Source organism: Somniosus microcephalus, chromosome 29 (assembly GCF_052327205.1).
Source record: "Somniosus microcephalus isolate GS21.2 chromosome 29, FLI_Smic_1.0, whole genome shotgun sequence".
In the NCBI taxonomy this organism is placed as follows: domain Eukaryota; kingdom Metazoa; phylum Chordata; class Chondrichthyes; order Squaliformes; family Somniosidae; genus Somniosus; species Somniosus microcephalus.
The window spans coordinates 43,918,424-43,930,828 of record NC_141015.1 but is presented as its reverse complement, the minus strand read 5'-3'; the positions used below and the strand labels follow the sequence as shown (position 1 = coordinate 43,930,828).

Sequence of the window (12,405 nt, the reverse complement as noted above, 5' to 3'; positions counted from 1 at the left end):
AGCACAAGCGAGATACCTTGAGATTGCTCTGGAGTGCAGGAAGTTTGTTGATCAGTTGATGTGTTGAATTACTTTAAAGAATGTGCTGTTGATAGCATCAGATGAAAAGGCCTCTTAGTACTGATGAAATATTGTGCTTCTCTGGAAAAAGTTCAGATGCTGAAAAGCATTCTCCAATTTGCGTCCAGTGAAATGACAAATGGTTCAAAGTACACGTGAGCGCTCAACAAAAATGCTGCCTCTACATCATGGCGGCATCACAGTCGAAGTGATCATTGACACAACCATAAGGTACCTGCCGATTCAAGCTGGGGTATCAAAGCTGCAGCTTAATAACCTGTGCTGCGCTGGTATTGGATTGTTAGCACAGTCAAGAGGCACAGTTGAAAACCGTTGCTTCTAGAGCTCTGGAATAGGTCTGAAAATATGTGAGGAGCCTCAAGATTTCAGTATTTAGGGTTCTCTCCATTGACGTGTATGCTTCCTTCGCTTAATTGGGTTGATGGGTTTGAGCATCGAGGAGATCCGCTCAAAGGCGAAGCGACGTGTATCAAAAATGTTGAGCTCCGTTGGCCGAGTGACCACAGCTGCGCAAAGGTTTGTGATTTTAGGAACGTTCGCAATCGCCCGGCACAAACCCAAGAGCGAGCCTGCTGAACCTTGATCATCGGTGCTGATCATTAAATTGGGAGTAAGTGTTCAAAAGCTGAGAATGAGAGGAGACTTCTAAGTGCTTGAAATGAGTTTTGTCTGTGATGAGAGATTGAGGAATAGGAGGATACTGTGCAGGTTCGGGGATAGAGAAAGCCATAGAGGTGATCCAAAAACAGAGACCCACGTGCATTGGATTGTGGCACAGATGTACATTGAGTTCTACCCAATAATTTTGTCCATGGCTAATTTAGGGGCCCTTGACCTGCCCTGAGAAAGACTGCACCAACGCATTGACTCTATTGTATCTGAAAGGAATAATGACACAAAGGGCCGTAAGAGAGGGAAGCTGGTGGGCAAGCTGTGGGTATGTGTTGCTTTTCTGCTACTTTGGTATTGAATGATTGTTCAATAGTGGCACAGTTGTAGACTTAGTAATGTTTAAGCGTTCCCACAGTCAACTTTGTTCATTTTTGCATGTTGGGCCTTAAATATATTTTTGGAAGGTGTATCTGGCAGTCTGATTGCCCCTGCTGCATGCAGACACTCCTTGCTTATGAGATTCTTGTAGGCAAGATGAGCAACGGAATTCTTTTTTTACATTTCAGGGAATAATGCACCAAGACTCTGCATATTAAGAATTCAGTGTGAATGTTTGCATACAACACAAATTTGGTGACTTTTACTGTACAGAAAGAAATTAATTCATTATTAAACTGCACAATATTGTTCCCCAGCACATATAGCTGCTTGCTGTGAAGGAAACCCAAAACCTAATGGTGGCAAAGTGTAGTATAGCATTTTGGTGTGATGGGGACTTGGGAGATGCAGTGCATCTTCACACAGTCCTTTCACCATGGGATATGAGTTTGTAATCAGCCCAAATCGATGGGGTGAAATTCTGCCTTCCTTCGTTGTAAGGGATGTAAGTGAACAAGTTAGGTCATCTCATTATCATTCTCAAGGCAGGGACCCACTGGACTAAACTGGCATTCTTCATTTCATATTGGTGCAATTTGGCAAAGCACAGCAAGGACTCTATTGTCCAGCACACACTCGTACCTCATTGTGATACCAAAAAATATGCAGTAGTGTAAGTTCAAACCTGTAATGCCGTTTTAGTTCAAATAACTAAGGAGCTTAAGCTGCAAGTGCAGTTTGACATCTGAACCTCTGGACTCCCTAGTCGGTGTAATCACTTCTGGGAATAAATGACTGGTTCCTTATTTATTGAAAATCTGTGGTCTTTCAACAAAACTTTGTTTTTTAGTTTGCTTTTTTAAAAAAGTGTACATCGCCATACCTGTTTTCATACTTACTAAAAAGTACTATATTTGAACCAAAAATTTTAGACAAAAACAAATTTGTATAGTTGTTAAATTGTTAAATCTGCTTCATATAGATGAAAACTACAGTCATCCCATGCGAAGTGAGTTGGATGAGCTGGAAGAGGAGATTAAAAGGAGAACTAAAGAAGAGGAACTGAGGCGAAAGAAACTGCGGGAAAAGGAAGCAGCTATGGTGTTCAACCCCCGACCGAGCAAATTCATGGACCTGGATGAGCTACAGAATCAGGGTGAGTGTTTGGCTGCTGTCTGGCCCCGGCCGATAATACAACATTTGTTTCAGGTTCACATTAAGGGAAACGAATTAAAGGCACGTAGTTCTCTGCTGGGGGTCTATTGTCGTTGAGCTCACTCTGGTCCTGCAGCAGCAGCCTCATGCATGCGCTTTCCAGCCACAATCACTGGGTACTGATCACAAATGGAAAACGAGCTGATCGATCTATCTCCTCCCTTGCCTCTGATATTAGTGTCCCCATTACCTGAATTGAGTTCAGTTAAGTTAAGAAACAAGCCTGGGACCTAAAAGGCTCCGTACCACACTATGTAGTACACTTGCACAATTAATAGGAGAGTACGTTTTTATTTTATAATTCTGTTAAGTGTTGCTGAAGTTAAGGAAACTGGGTTTCATCACAAGTAGACATCGCAACAGTTTGTCGGGGAATCTTCTATTTTGTCAAGATTATATTCCCCCTGCTCTCAAAGGATATTTTCCCTAATCTTGTAAATTTAATCTCATAATCTACTGGAATAGTTCATTTTGCAAGAAAGGAACAAACTGAAATATGGCAGCATTTGTTGGCTGGAGGATACTTTACTTCAGAAGACTACATTTTAATAAGGGTTCAGTTAGCAGCCAGAATTCAATTCCAGAGTATGATCGATATTTTCTCATTACTACCTGTCCCTCAATTAAATATTTCCAATTGTTTTTGATCGAGTAGATCGAGGAAAGGCTACTCCCTCTAGGAAGTGGGTCAATAACCAGAGGTCATAGATTTAAAATCATTGGCAAACAATCTAGAGATGAGGATTTTCTTCCCTGAGTTGTGGGGATCTGGAACACCTTGCCTGAAAAGGTGGAGAAAGCTGATTCCATCAATAATTTGAAGAGGGAGTTGGACATTGACTTGAGGACGGGGAACTCCAAGTTACAGACCGAAAGCTGGGATGTGGGGCTAAACACGACGGCTCTTTCAAAGAGTCAGCACAGGCACGACGGGCCGAATGGCCTCCTCTGCTGTAAGAGTCGATGAATTGGAGATGCTAGAAATTTGTTTCATCAGTGCTGGTGTCTAGCATAACAATTTCCAACATTGCTTTCCTCTTGTATTTGGTATAACATCTTGAGTGAGATGACAAGCAGACAAGACAGTCTGCTGCAGTGTCTCTGGTGCTGTGCATTCAGTTGCTGGGAGGGGTGCTCGGGGTGACTTGTCATATTTCTTTTATTTTACCCACCCTCCTGAGGCATGGCCCGCTTCCACTTTGCAGCAGCTCTAGTTAAAGCAGTTGGGGAAAGGAACTTGCTCTGCAAGCTCAAGTCTGACCACGCAATATAGAGAGGGAGAAAGAAGTTGAGATATACAACGGTGAAGTGCTTGACTAAAGGGGAAGACCAGGCAAATCGAGAAGTTGTGATTTGGACGAAACCAAATCTTAGAAGCCTGAAGATAATGAGAGGCGGGGAATACCGAGGGGTGGTAAATGGCTCGATAGTTTTTAGGCTCTGGGAAATTAAGAGTTCGACTAAGAGATGGCGTTGACGACTTGATTTTGGCGAGGATGTAAGCAGGATTATCTAGAATTGCATATTTTGAGCTTAAGCAGGAGAAAAGTTCAGAGGAGCACTTGATTATAACAGGATCTACAAAATAGGGGAGGGCTTTTATTGGATCCTGTCCAGTAAGCTCGGAGAGGTGCGAGTCTTCCCACATAAGGGAGCAGTACTCCAGTGTCTGCAGACGTAACTTGGAAAAACCGGCAAGTTTTCTCAAATATGAAGGCACACGAATAACCTCATGACCTAGTGTGAAACAGCAATGACCAGCTTGGGAAATGTGAACCCCCGATATCACTGCTAGGAAACTTACAGGGGAATTATATTTCACCACCTCATTTGTATGTTCCCCTTAAAAGTTTGTAGTTCTAAATTAAATGTACTTTTGATAAAACAATACCACCATCTATGTGAAGGAGCATCAGTAAAACAGAACTGCTTCACGTGCCAGTGTAATATTTTTTGGTGCTTTAGAAGGGTACAAGCATTTGAAATTTGTTTTGGGATTTGTATAATTTCCTCCATTTTCATGGTTATGTTATCATACAGCTACATTAAGGTTAGCATGAAGGCCCATCTAACCTTCTTACAGTCTGTGGGTTTTTTATTGTGATTATTCATGCTTTTATGAATACACAGCAAGAGGGAATAGCATGTGACTGAGCTGACCGTTCAATTAAATCTGTTAATTTTTTCACCCCCATATTTTGCCGTGTTTCCACAATCTTCCTTTGTTATTTCTTTATTTGACCCCCTTATAATATATCTGACTTCCTCCTCATTGCCGTTGGATTGCTTTCTCTTTGGTAATGCTGATCGTTTCATTCGCTTTTTTGGTAAAACTTTTTTAATGTCACAGCTTACTGAATCGTCTAAAGGTGTATTGATATTACAGGATTGCAGCTACTGCATTCCTTCGTGTAAATGACCCATCCACCTGGCGCCAACCATTTTGCAGACCCACAAAAATCATTGGTGCTTGGGAATCTACTGTGTGGTTAAGGTGGCTAGTTCTCGTGAAGTAAATGGTTGGAGTTGGTCCCCTTGTTTGCACTCTAATTACAACTATGTTTCTGCATTACACGGGGGAGCCCAGCACTTCTGGTGTCTAGCAGATTTCGTGGCATTGCTCGCAGTAAGTATTTTATAATGACTGGAGCGTTGAATCACGTAACACGCTGCTAATCCGGAGCTGTGTTTAAGGTTGCCTGTCACTTTAAAGCCACAATATACAATTCATTTAACTGGAGACGGCATGAGGTTGAGTTTAATTGCTTTTCGGTGAGGGAGATTTGCAGACTGGAAGAGGTTTGTCAATTTCTGGCTCCAGGTGAAAACAGCAGCCTGAAAATATGACTTCTTTGAGATTTTTTTTTTTTTAATAAATGTTTGACACTAAAAGCTTTTATATAGAAAATGTTACCAAAGTATAGAAAACTTTTACCAAAGTATGATACAAAGTGTTAGATTTGAAAGCAGTTGTTCTTGTGTAATGAATTTTTGCTGCTACTGAGCATATTACCTTGTTCTTTAATCAAGTGCATGTGAAACAACTTGATGTTGCTTCTGCAGGGAAGACTGACAAGTTTGAGAGATCATTGCAGGAGGTAGACTCTCTATTAGAACAGTCTTTCCGTCTTGAACAGAAGGATGACTTGGCTGCAGCGCTCAATCTCTGCCATGAAGCTGTGTGTAAGTAAGCCTAACCGCCTCTGCTGCTCGCAGCCTAAATGCTCTGCTAACCTGTTATGATATCTTTCCCACTAAAACCGGTTCTTCATTTGGCTAGAAACTGAAGCAAAAACCTGCCAGTTACCCATTTCTCTTTGTATGCATGTCGTGTTCCCATTTGGAAATTCTTCAAGCATCAAAAATTGTCTTGAAATCATTTCATCAGAATGTTTTATTGGGAGTTTTTTTTGGGAAAATGTAATTGATGAATATCTGGATTTTCAAATTTGAAATAATATTTGAACCAAGGGCTCTTGTCATTTTTAATCAGTTCAAAACTATTATTATGTCTATTCTAAAATGCTCTTTTCAAGAGAATCCTTTATAAAATTGTGCTTTTTTAATTTCTCATTTGCTTTTAGCCAAATATGTACAAAAACTGCAGTTTTCTTAAATTACACTTGCAGTAAATTTAAAACTTGTACTTAGATTTTGCTTGAGAATACAGATTCTCAGTGCGGCAAACTAGATAAACATGAATTGCTTTTCGCTCAGTATTTCTTTCACGCCTTTGAGCATTTCCATGTTTGAGCACCTTTAATGTCATTGAGGGGCAGAGTAATGATTGTGCCACTCATTCACTTTATTTTGACATTTGCTTAGCTATGTGGTTATGCATATTCTCAGTAGGATATGTGATTCCGTGAGCATTTGATAAGCCGCTGTGTGCAGAACACCTTTTTGTGATTGAAGCTGTATAACATTGCTGTTACAAATCACTGCTAACATTTCATCAGAGCATTTTGTGAGTTTCTCATACTTCTGTTTTACAACTGCATGTTGTTTGGGTCTGCGTGTGCATTTTTTTTTCTGCTGTTTTGCATTTTAGCTAAACTAAGACTTGCTATGCATGAAGGCAGTGCCATCACACACAGCAGAGCCCTTGCTGATAAGAAGCTGCATATTTGCATGAAGAAGGTTCGAAGTCTGCAGGAGCGCATGCAACAATCCATCCACTCCCCTCCACCAGGGGACCCCGTGACTGAATGCAAAAGGTAGTATCTGAGGATTAAGAGGGACAAACGTCAGATAGAAGCCATTTGAGCATTGATACAGCAAATAATGCTTTGAAAATAAGACCTTTTGTTTTATAGAAAATGAGCTTGTCGTTGTTGGACAAAATGTTCAGTAACCATTTAAAATTATTTTGAAAACTTTCTCATGGTGCCTTTTTTAAAAAGAAATATACAGAACTGCTATGAGATAGTATGTCACTTGCACTGAATTAAATGAGACTGTTCTTTATGATCAGAATTGTAATGGAGCAAGTATTAGTCATGCTTCCATAAATTTGATTAACTTGGGTGAAGGTCTGTGTGCTGTTGGTAACTCCTTTTGAGATTCATTTTAATTTCTAGCCCCTTGAACATTACATTTCCATGAGATATTTAGAAATATGCAGATTCTACTGTAGAGCGGATGTACAAAATCTTATTTTTTTCATGAATTCTAACAATGAGTTGATTCCCAGCTTTTCCACCGTGCCTCTCAGCAGTTCCTTAGGTGGGACAGTAAGTGGAATACAAAATTATACTTTCTGAAATAAATAACAAAATGCTGATGTACGGTTTTAAATGTAGCGTTTAATTAAAACCTCGTATCTATTGGTAGAGAGGAGCATGCAATATGTGTTTTCTGGCATTGAATTGTTTCCACTGTTAATCTTCAGAAATAACACACACATTTTTTATTTCAGTGTGCAGGCTAGCCAGGTCAAAGTACTGTTAGCGTCAGAGAGAGTAATGGAACCCATCAGCGAGCCAGATCACAGGCCCAAATCTTCCCTGGTCCACTCATCCTCCCATCACCAACTACACGCCCAACATGCACCCAGGTTCCACAATCCTCACTCGGAGCCGCATGGCCAAGCTTCCGCTTCATTGGTTTTGTTTCAGTTCAGAAGCCAATCTGCCAGATATACCACCGAGCTTCCATCTCCCCACAACTGCAATTGGGGTCCAGCTTTTTTCCCTGGGGAGAAGGTGGAGGAGAAATGTGTAACTGGCACAATGCCCAAACGTCAGGTGAAGAATATTGATGAGCCAGTGGAAGAGAAGGATGAGTCGGACTGTTCAGCACTCAACCATAAACAGAAAATGAGCAAATATGGCTCCTTGCCGTTGCTTACGGCTGAGTACGGAAACATGAGCCACACGTTTCCATCACCATCTCCCCACGTGCAAGTGTTAACACAAAAGGATGAAACAGATGTCTATTCAAACAGCAATTCCCATTCTTCTTTATATTGCAATTCAAGGCAGTTCAACACAACTGATACCAAAATCTCTCCATGTACAACTTTGTCTTCCACAAGCTTGAACTGGTCCCCTGTACAATCTGCTACTTATCAATCACACAAAAGTGATTTGAATTTGGAATTGAACTCGGCAGAGATTGACAGTGCCCATTCACCCAAGTCCAAGACCACAGTTGATGGGGTTAATGTAAAGTCAACGACCGCACAGTTTCAAAGACTAAATGTCAAGTTGGGCCAGGGAAATCATGAAGGTAATTATAAAAGTGCATGTTCGAATTTTCTACCAAAGAAATTTGATCAGGAAGTATCCCAGCTACCTCTGACGTCGCATCAAAAGATGGGGGTTCTCCAAGACAAGGATCAGTTGGGCAGCGCAAAGCGGTCTTCTGATAGCTTATATTCTCCCCAGGTTTCACACAGACCTTTGGATTGTAAAGCTGAGGTGCCTGTTTCTCCATCTGCTCCCACTTACAGAGCAAAGACTGATGCTGTTACAAGAGACGTAAACAGTCACTCCAGAGGGTCAGAGTTTTCACCTGCCCCTCAAACAGATGAGACATATGGACAAAGATACCAAAATGCTGTCCAATCATTTTTCAGAGAAACCTGTTCCAGCAAAACCCCTGAACCAGTGAGGCAGCAAAATGAGCTTTCTGTTAGTACTGCTTCTGTGCCTGTAGACCGATGGATTGACGGTGTTAGAAAACATTGCACGTCTCCACCAGATTACAAAAATGTTGAACAGCAACACCTGCATGGTAATCTGTCCAGTCAAGAAAATAATACCCACAATCATGGAAACCAACAGGTGCAGCCGATTAATAGTAAAGATCAGGATATAGAGCTGGAGTTTTCAGAGCTGGAGTCCCTGTATCAAGCAAGTCTGCAGGCTTCTGAGAGTAGCAGATATTCACCAGGGAGACGGCTGGCTGAGAACGCCACCAGACAAAGTAGCGCGAAACCAGGTGAGAGGATCGGCACGCGCGATAAGCAAGTAATAGCATTTCCAATTTTTTGGAAAGTGTACCGAAATGCGAATGTATTATTTATGATGTTCAGTAATTAAGGACAAATTGCTCAGTTGTTGAATGTTTTGTTCAAGCGGTGAGATTTAGATGGAACCAGGGGAGTTTGCTGGGAGGAGTACGTCAGCTTGACTGTGCAGGGACGATCAATCACCGTGCTCGATTAAAGTGTCACCACTAAGACATCTTGGGTTAATGATCATATCTACTTAGAACTTTGCACCCTCATGCTGTCTGGCTCATTAATTCCAAGTCATTTGCGGATTGTTTAAATGAAAATAGACTAAACTAAAGAAGATTGGCGGTTAGGATCAGATCAGCCATGATCTTATTGAATGGCGGAGCAGGCTCGAGGGGCCGATTGGCCTACTCCTGCTCCTATTTCTTATGTTCTTCTTCTTGATTCATCAATCTCCATGTACAGTTTGACCACCAAGCTCCCCTTCCTGGCCCCCACGTTAGTTGACAACGTAAATGGTTCCCTCTCCTCGGGTAGTGTAACCCCCCTCCCTTTCAAAACTGCTGCCATCACCCCCTTCAAAAAACCCAGCCCTTTGTCCTTGCAAATTACTGCCTCATTTCCGACCTCCCTTTTCTCTCCAGTCCTTGAACATGTTGTCACTTCCCAAATCCATGGGCAGCTTTTGTGCCAGCCTCTGTTTGAATCTCTCCAATCAGGTTTCTGCCTTTGCCACAGCACCAAAACGGCCCTAAACCAAGTCACAAATGCCATCCTCTGTGACTCTGACCACGGTGAATTGTCCCTTTTCATCCTTGACTTCTTTGCAGCCACTGAAACAGTTAACCACACCATCCTCCTCCAATGCCTCTCCTCCACTGTCCAATTTGGTAGGTCAGCCTTCACTTAGTTCCACTTTTAACAGTTGATCATACCTGGAGCATCTTGCAACAATAGCTTCTCTTCCTACCTCCCAACCATTCCCCCTGGAGTTCCTGAAGGATCTATCCTTAACAACCTCCTCTTCCTCACCTTCTTGCTTCCCCTTGGTGACATCATCCATAAACATGGGCTCAATTTCCACATGTATGATGATGACATCTTGGTCTGTCTTTGATAAAATAACTATTGAAAAACTTTTCCCCCCTCTGCTTTGCTTAGTACCCGTTGCAATCTTTGACACCCTGGACCAGCATCGGTTTGATTTCAGTTGAGTTTTCCGGTTGGTACCAGCACCTAGATTTAAGAATTTAATGTCATAAATCTTTACCAGTGATCGATAATCAATACAGGTTTATGTGCTTGGAAAGATTAATGCAGTCTTGGTAAGAGGGCTTAAAATGACCATCTCCTTCAGTGGAATGCTCGAGTACAACAATTTCTAAGCTAGATTTCCACTGCTCAATAAAGCTGGCTTGTGCCCTGGCCGTATAAAGTGTCTGTTGCAGCTCCAAGCCATGCCTCAGGTTGGTGCATGTGGAGCTTTTGGTTTTTGCCCTGATTTGCCAGGTGCTCAATCCCATTGTCTCTGAAGAGGAGGAAGGCCAGGAGCACGTCCTTCAATGGTACCAGCGGGCTTGGGCGGCTTCTTTGCAGCATGCTGGCATTTTCTGTTTCTTTTGAAGAATGCGGTACTACTCAGCACCTGGTTGGGTATCGAAGCAGCAGCAGAGAGTTCTGATGTCAGTAGACTTTCCATTTGCATCTGGTGCATGTGCCAATTTGTCAAATCTTTCTTAGTTTCAACTTCCTTCTGTGTAGGCTGCTATTAAGGTTCGGTAGGAAACATTGGTGCTGGTTACTTCAGGACCAACCGGGATTGAGGAAAGTGCATACCTTTCTTTGGTGGGTCATATTCTTCAGAATTTTTATAAAGGGTTCTTTAAATTAAAAGGGGTCTTTCCTTATGGAAGGAGTCCATGTTTGAAATCACATGATAGATTTTAAACATGGAATTAAATCTTAATTTTGGAAGTTAAGACAAGAGATCTCTTGGAGCATGTTAATATTTGTGGGATTCCCCAACACAGTAAAGTTTAATCTCAGACATTAGTTTGAAGATAAATATTGTAGTGAGTTTATAATACTGTTGAGATTAAAGTGTAAAATTTACGGCAGTGGTATGTTCCCCTCTGGAAAAATTCCTCGATTGGCAAGCTGAAAATGGCACCAAACCAGATTGGCCCGGCAGGTTTGCAGAGTAAAGTAATGCATTCTTTCTGTAGACACTGTGTTGCAAGACTACAGCGTGTATGTGGAGGCAGAATTTGAACTGTACATTCAAGTCTACGTACCTCTTACGCGATGGAAGGATGTAATGTTCTAAAGGGTTTCATTTCGACTCAAAATATGTTTAGCAGCCTGCTCATGATTAGTTACAGATCAAGTAAAGTTAGGCTTAGTTAAGTTAGAGCAACGGTTTTAAAACTTTACTGTGTTGGGGAATCCCACAAATATTAACATGCTCCAAGAGATCTCTTGTCTTAACTTCCAAAAGACACTTTCCCAAAGGAAAAGCGTGGCATCATTGCAGGGAACCTTTTTTTAATCAGAATACAGCAGAAGAAGTTTGCAGACGACACAAAGCTGGGTGGGGGGGGTGTGCTGTGAGGAGGATGCTGAGAAACTCCAGTATGATTTGGACAGGTTGGGTGATATGGCAGATGCAGTATAATGTGGATAAATGCGAGGTTATCCACTTTGGTGGCAAAAACAGGAAGGCAGATTATTATCTGAACGGCAATAGATTGGGAGAAGGGGAAGTACGAGACCTGGGTGTCCTTGTGCACCAGTCGCTGAAGGTAAGCATGCAGGTGCAGCAGGCGGTTAAGAAGGCAAATGGTATGTTGGTCTTCATAGCGAGAGGATTCGAGTACAGGAACAAGGATGTCTTGCTGCAGTTGTACAGGGCCTTGGTGAGACCACACCTTGAGTATTGTGTGCCGTTTTGGTCGCCTTATCTGAGGAAGGATGTTCTTGCCATGGAGGGAGTACAGTGAAGATTCACCAGACGTATGAGGAGAGATTGGGTCGATTGGGCTTATACTCGCTGGAGTTTAGAAGAATGAGAGGGGATCTCATTGAAACTTATAAAATTCTAACAGGACTAGACAGACTAGATGCAGGAAGGATGTTCCCGATGGTGGGGGAGTCCAGAACCAGGGGTCATAGTCTAAAGGTAAGGGGTAAGCCATTTAGGACAGAGATGAGGAGGAATTTCTTCACCCAGAGAGTGGTGAACCTGTGGAATTCTCTACCACAGAAGGCAGTTGAGGCCAATTCATTAAATATATTCAAGAAGGAGCTGGATATATTTCTCAAGGCTAAAGGGATCAAGGGTATGGGGAGAAAGCAGGGACCGGGTACTGAGTTTAGATGATCGGCCATGATCGCACTGAATGGCGGAGCAGGCTTGAGGGGCCGAATGGCCTACTCCTGCTCCTATCTTCTATATTTCTATGAGAGATTGAAATAAAGAATAGATTTGCCTTTCTAATCTAGGCTATATTAACTTAAAAATCCTGTAGCACATCTTCAACACCCAGTCCCAACTAAAGGCTGGAAAGAACTGAATTTAAGATGGCCACCACAAATCACATGACCTCAACTACCAATGAGATTACAGCATATATCCCAAGGCAGGAAACAACCAATCA

General features: G+C 42.0%; 1 protein-coding gene across 5 annotated transcripts in view; it reads left to right on the top strand.

Annotated features, from left to right (window-relative positions):
• Nucleotides 1–12,405, top strand: part of usp54a (ubiquitin specific peptidase 54a) — a 131,393-nt gene that overhangs the window by 108,037 nt on the left and 10,951 nt on the right. For 4 of the 5 annotated variants that reach the window (XM_085970742.1, XM_085970745.1, XM_085970743.1 and 1 more), the window contains exons 15-18: nt 2,054–2,227; nt 5,317–5,469; nt 6,338–6,503; nt 7,205–8,730. In XM_085970742.1, the coding sequence (XP_085826868.1) occupies nt 2,054–2,227; nt 5,317–5,469; nt 6,338–6,503; nt 7,205–8,730 (2,019 nt within the window). The remainder of the gene's footprint in view (nt 1–2,053; nt 2,228–5,316; nt 5,470–6,337; nt 6,504–7,204; nt 8,731–12,405) is intronic. The other variant, XM_085970744.1, reaches the window with a different exon arrangement.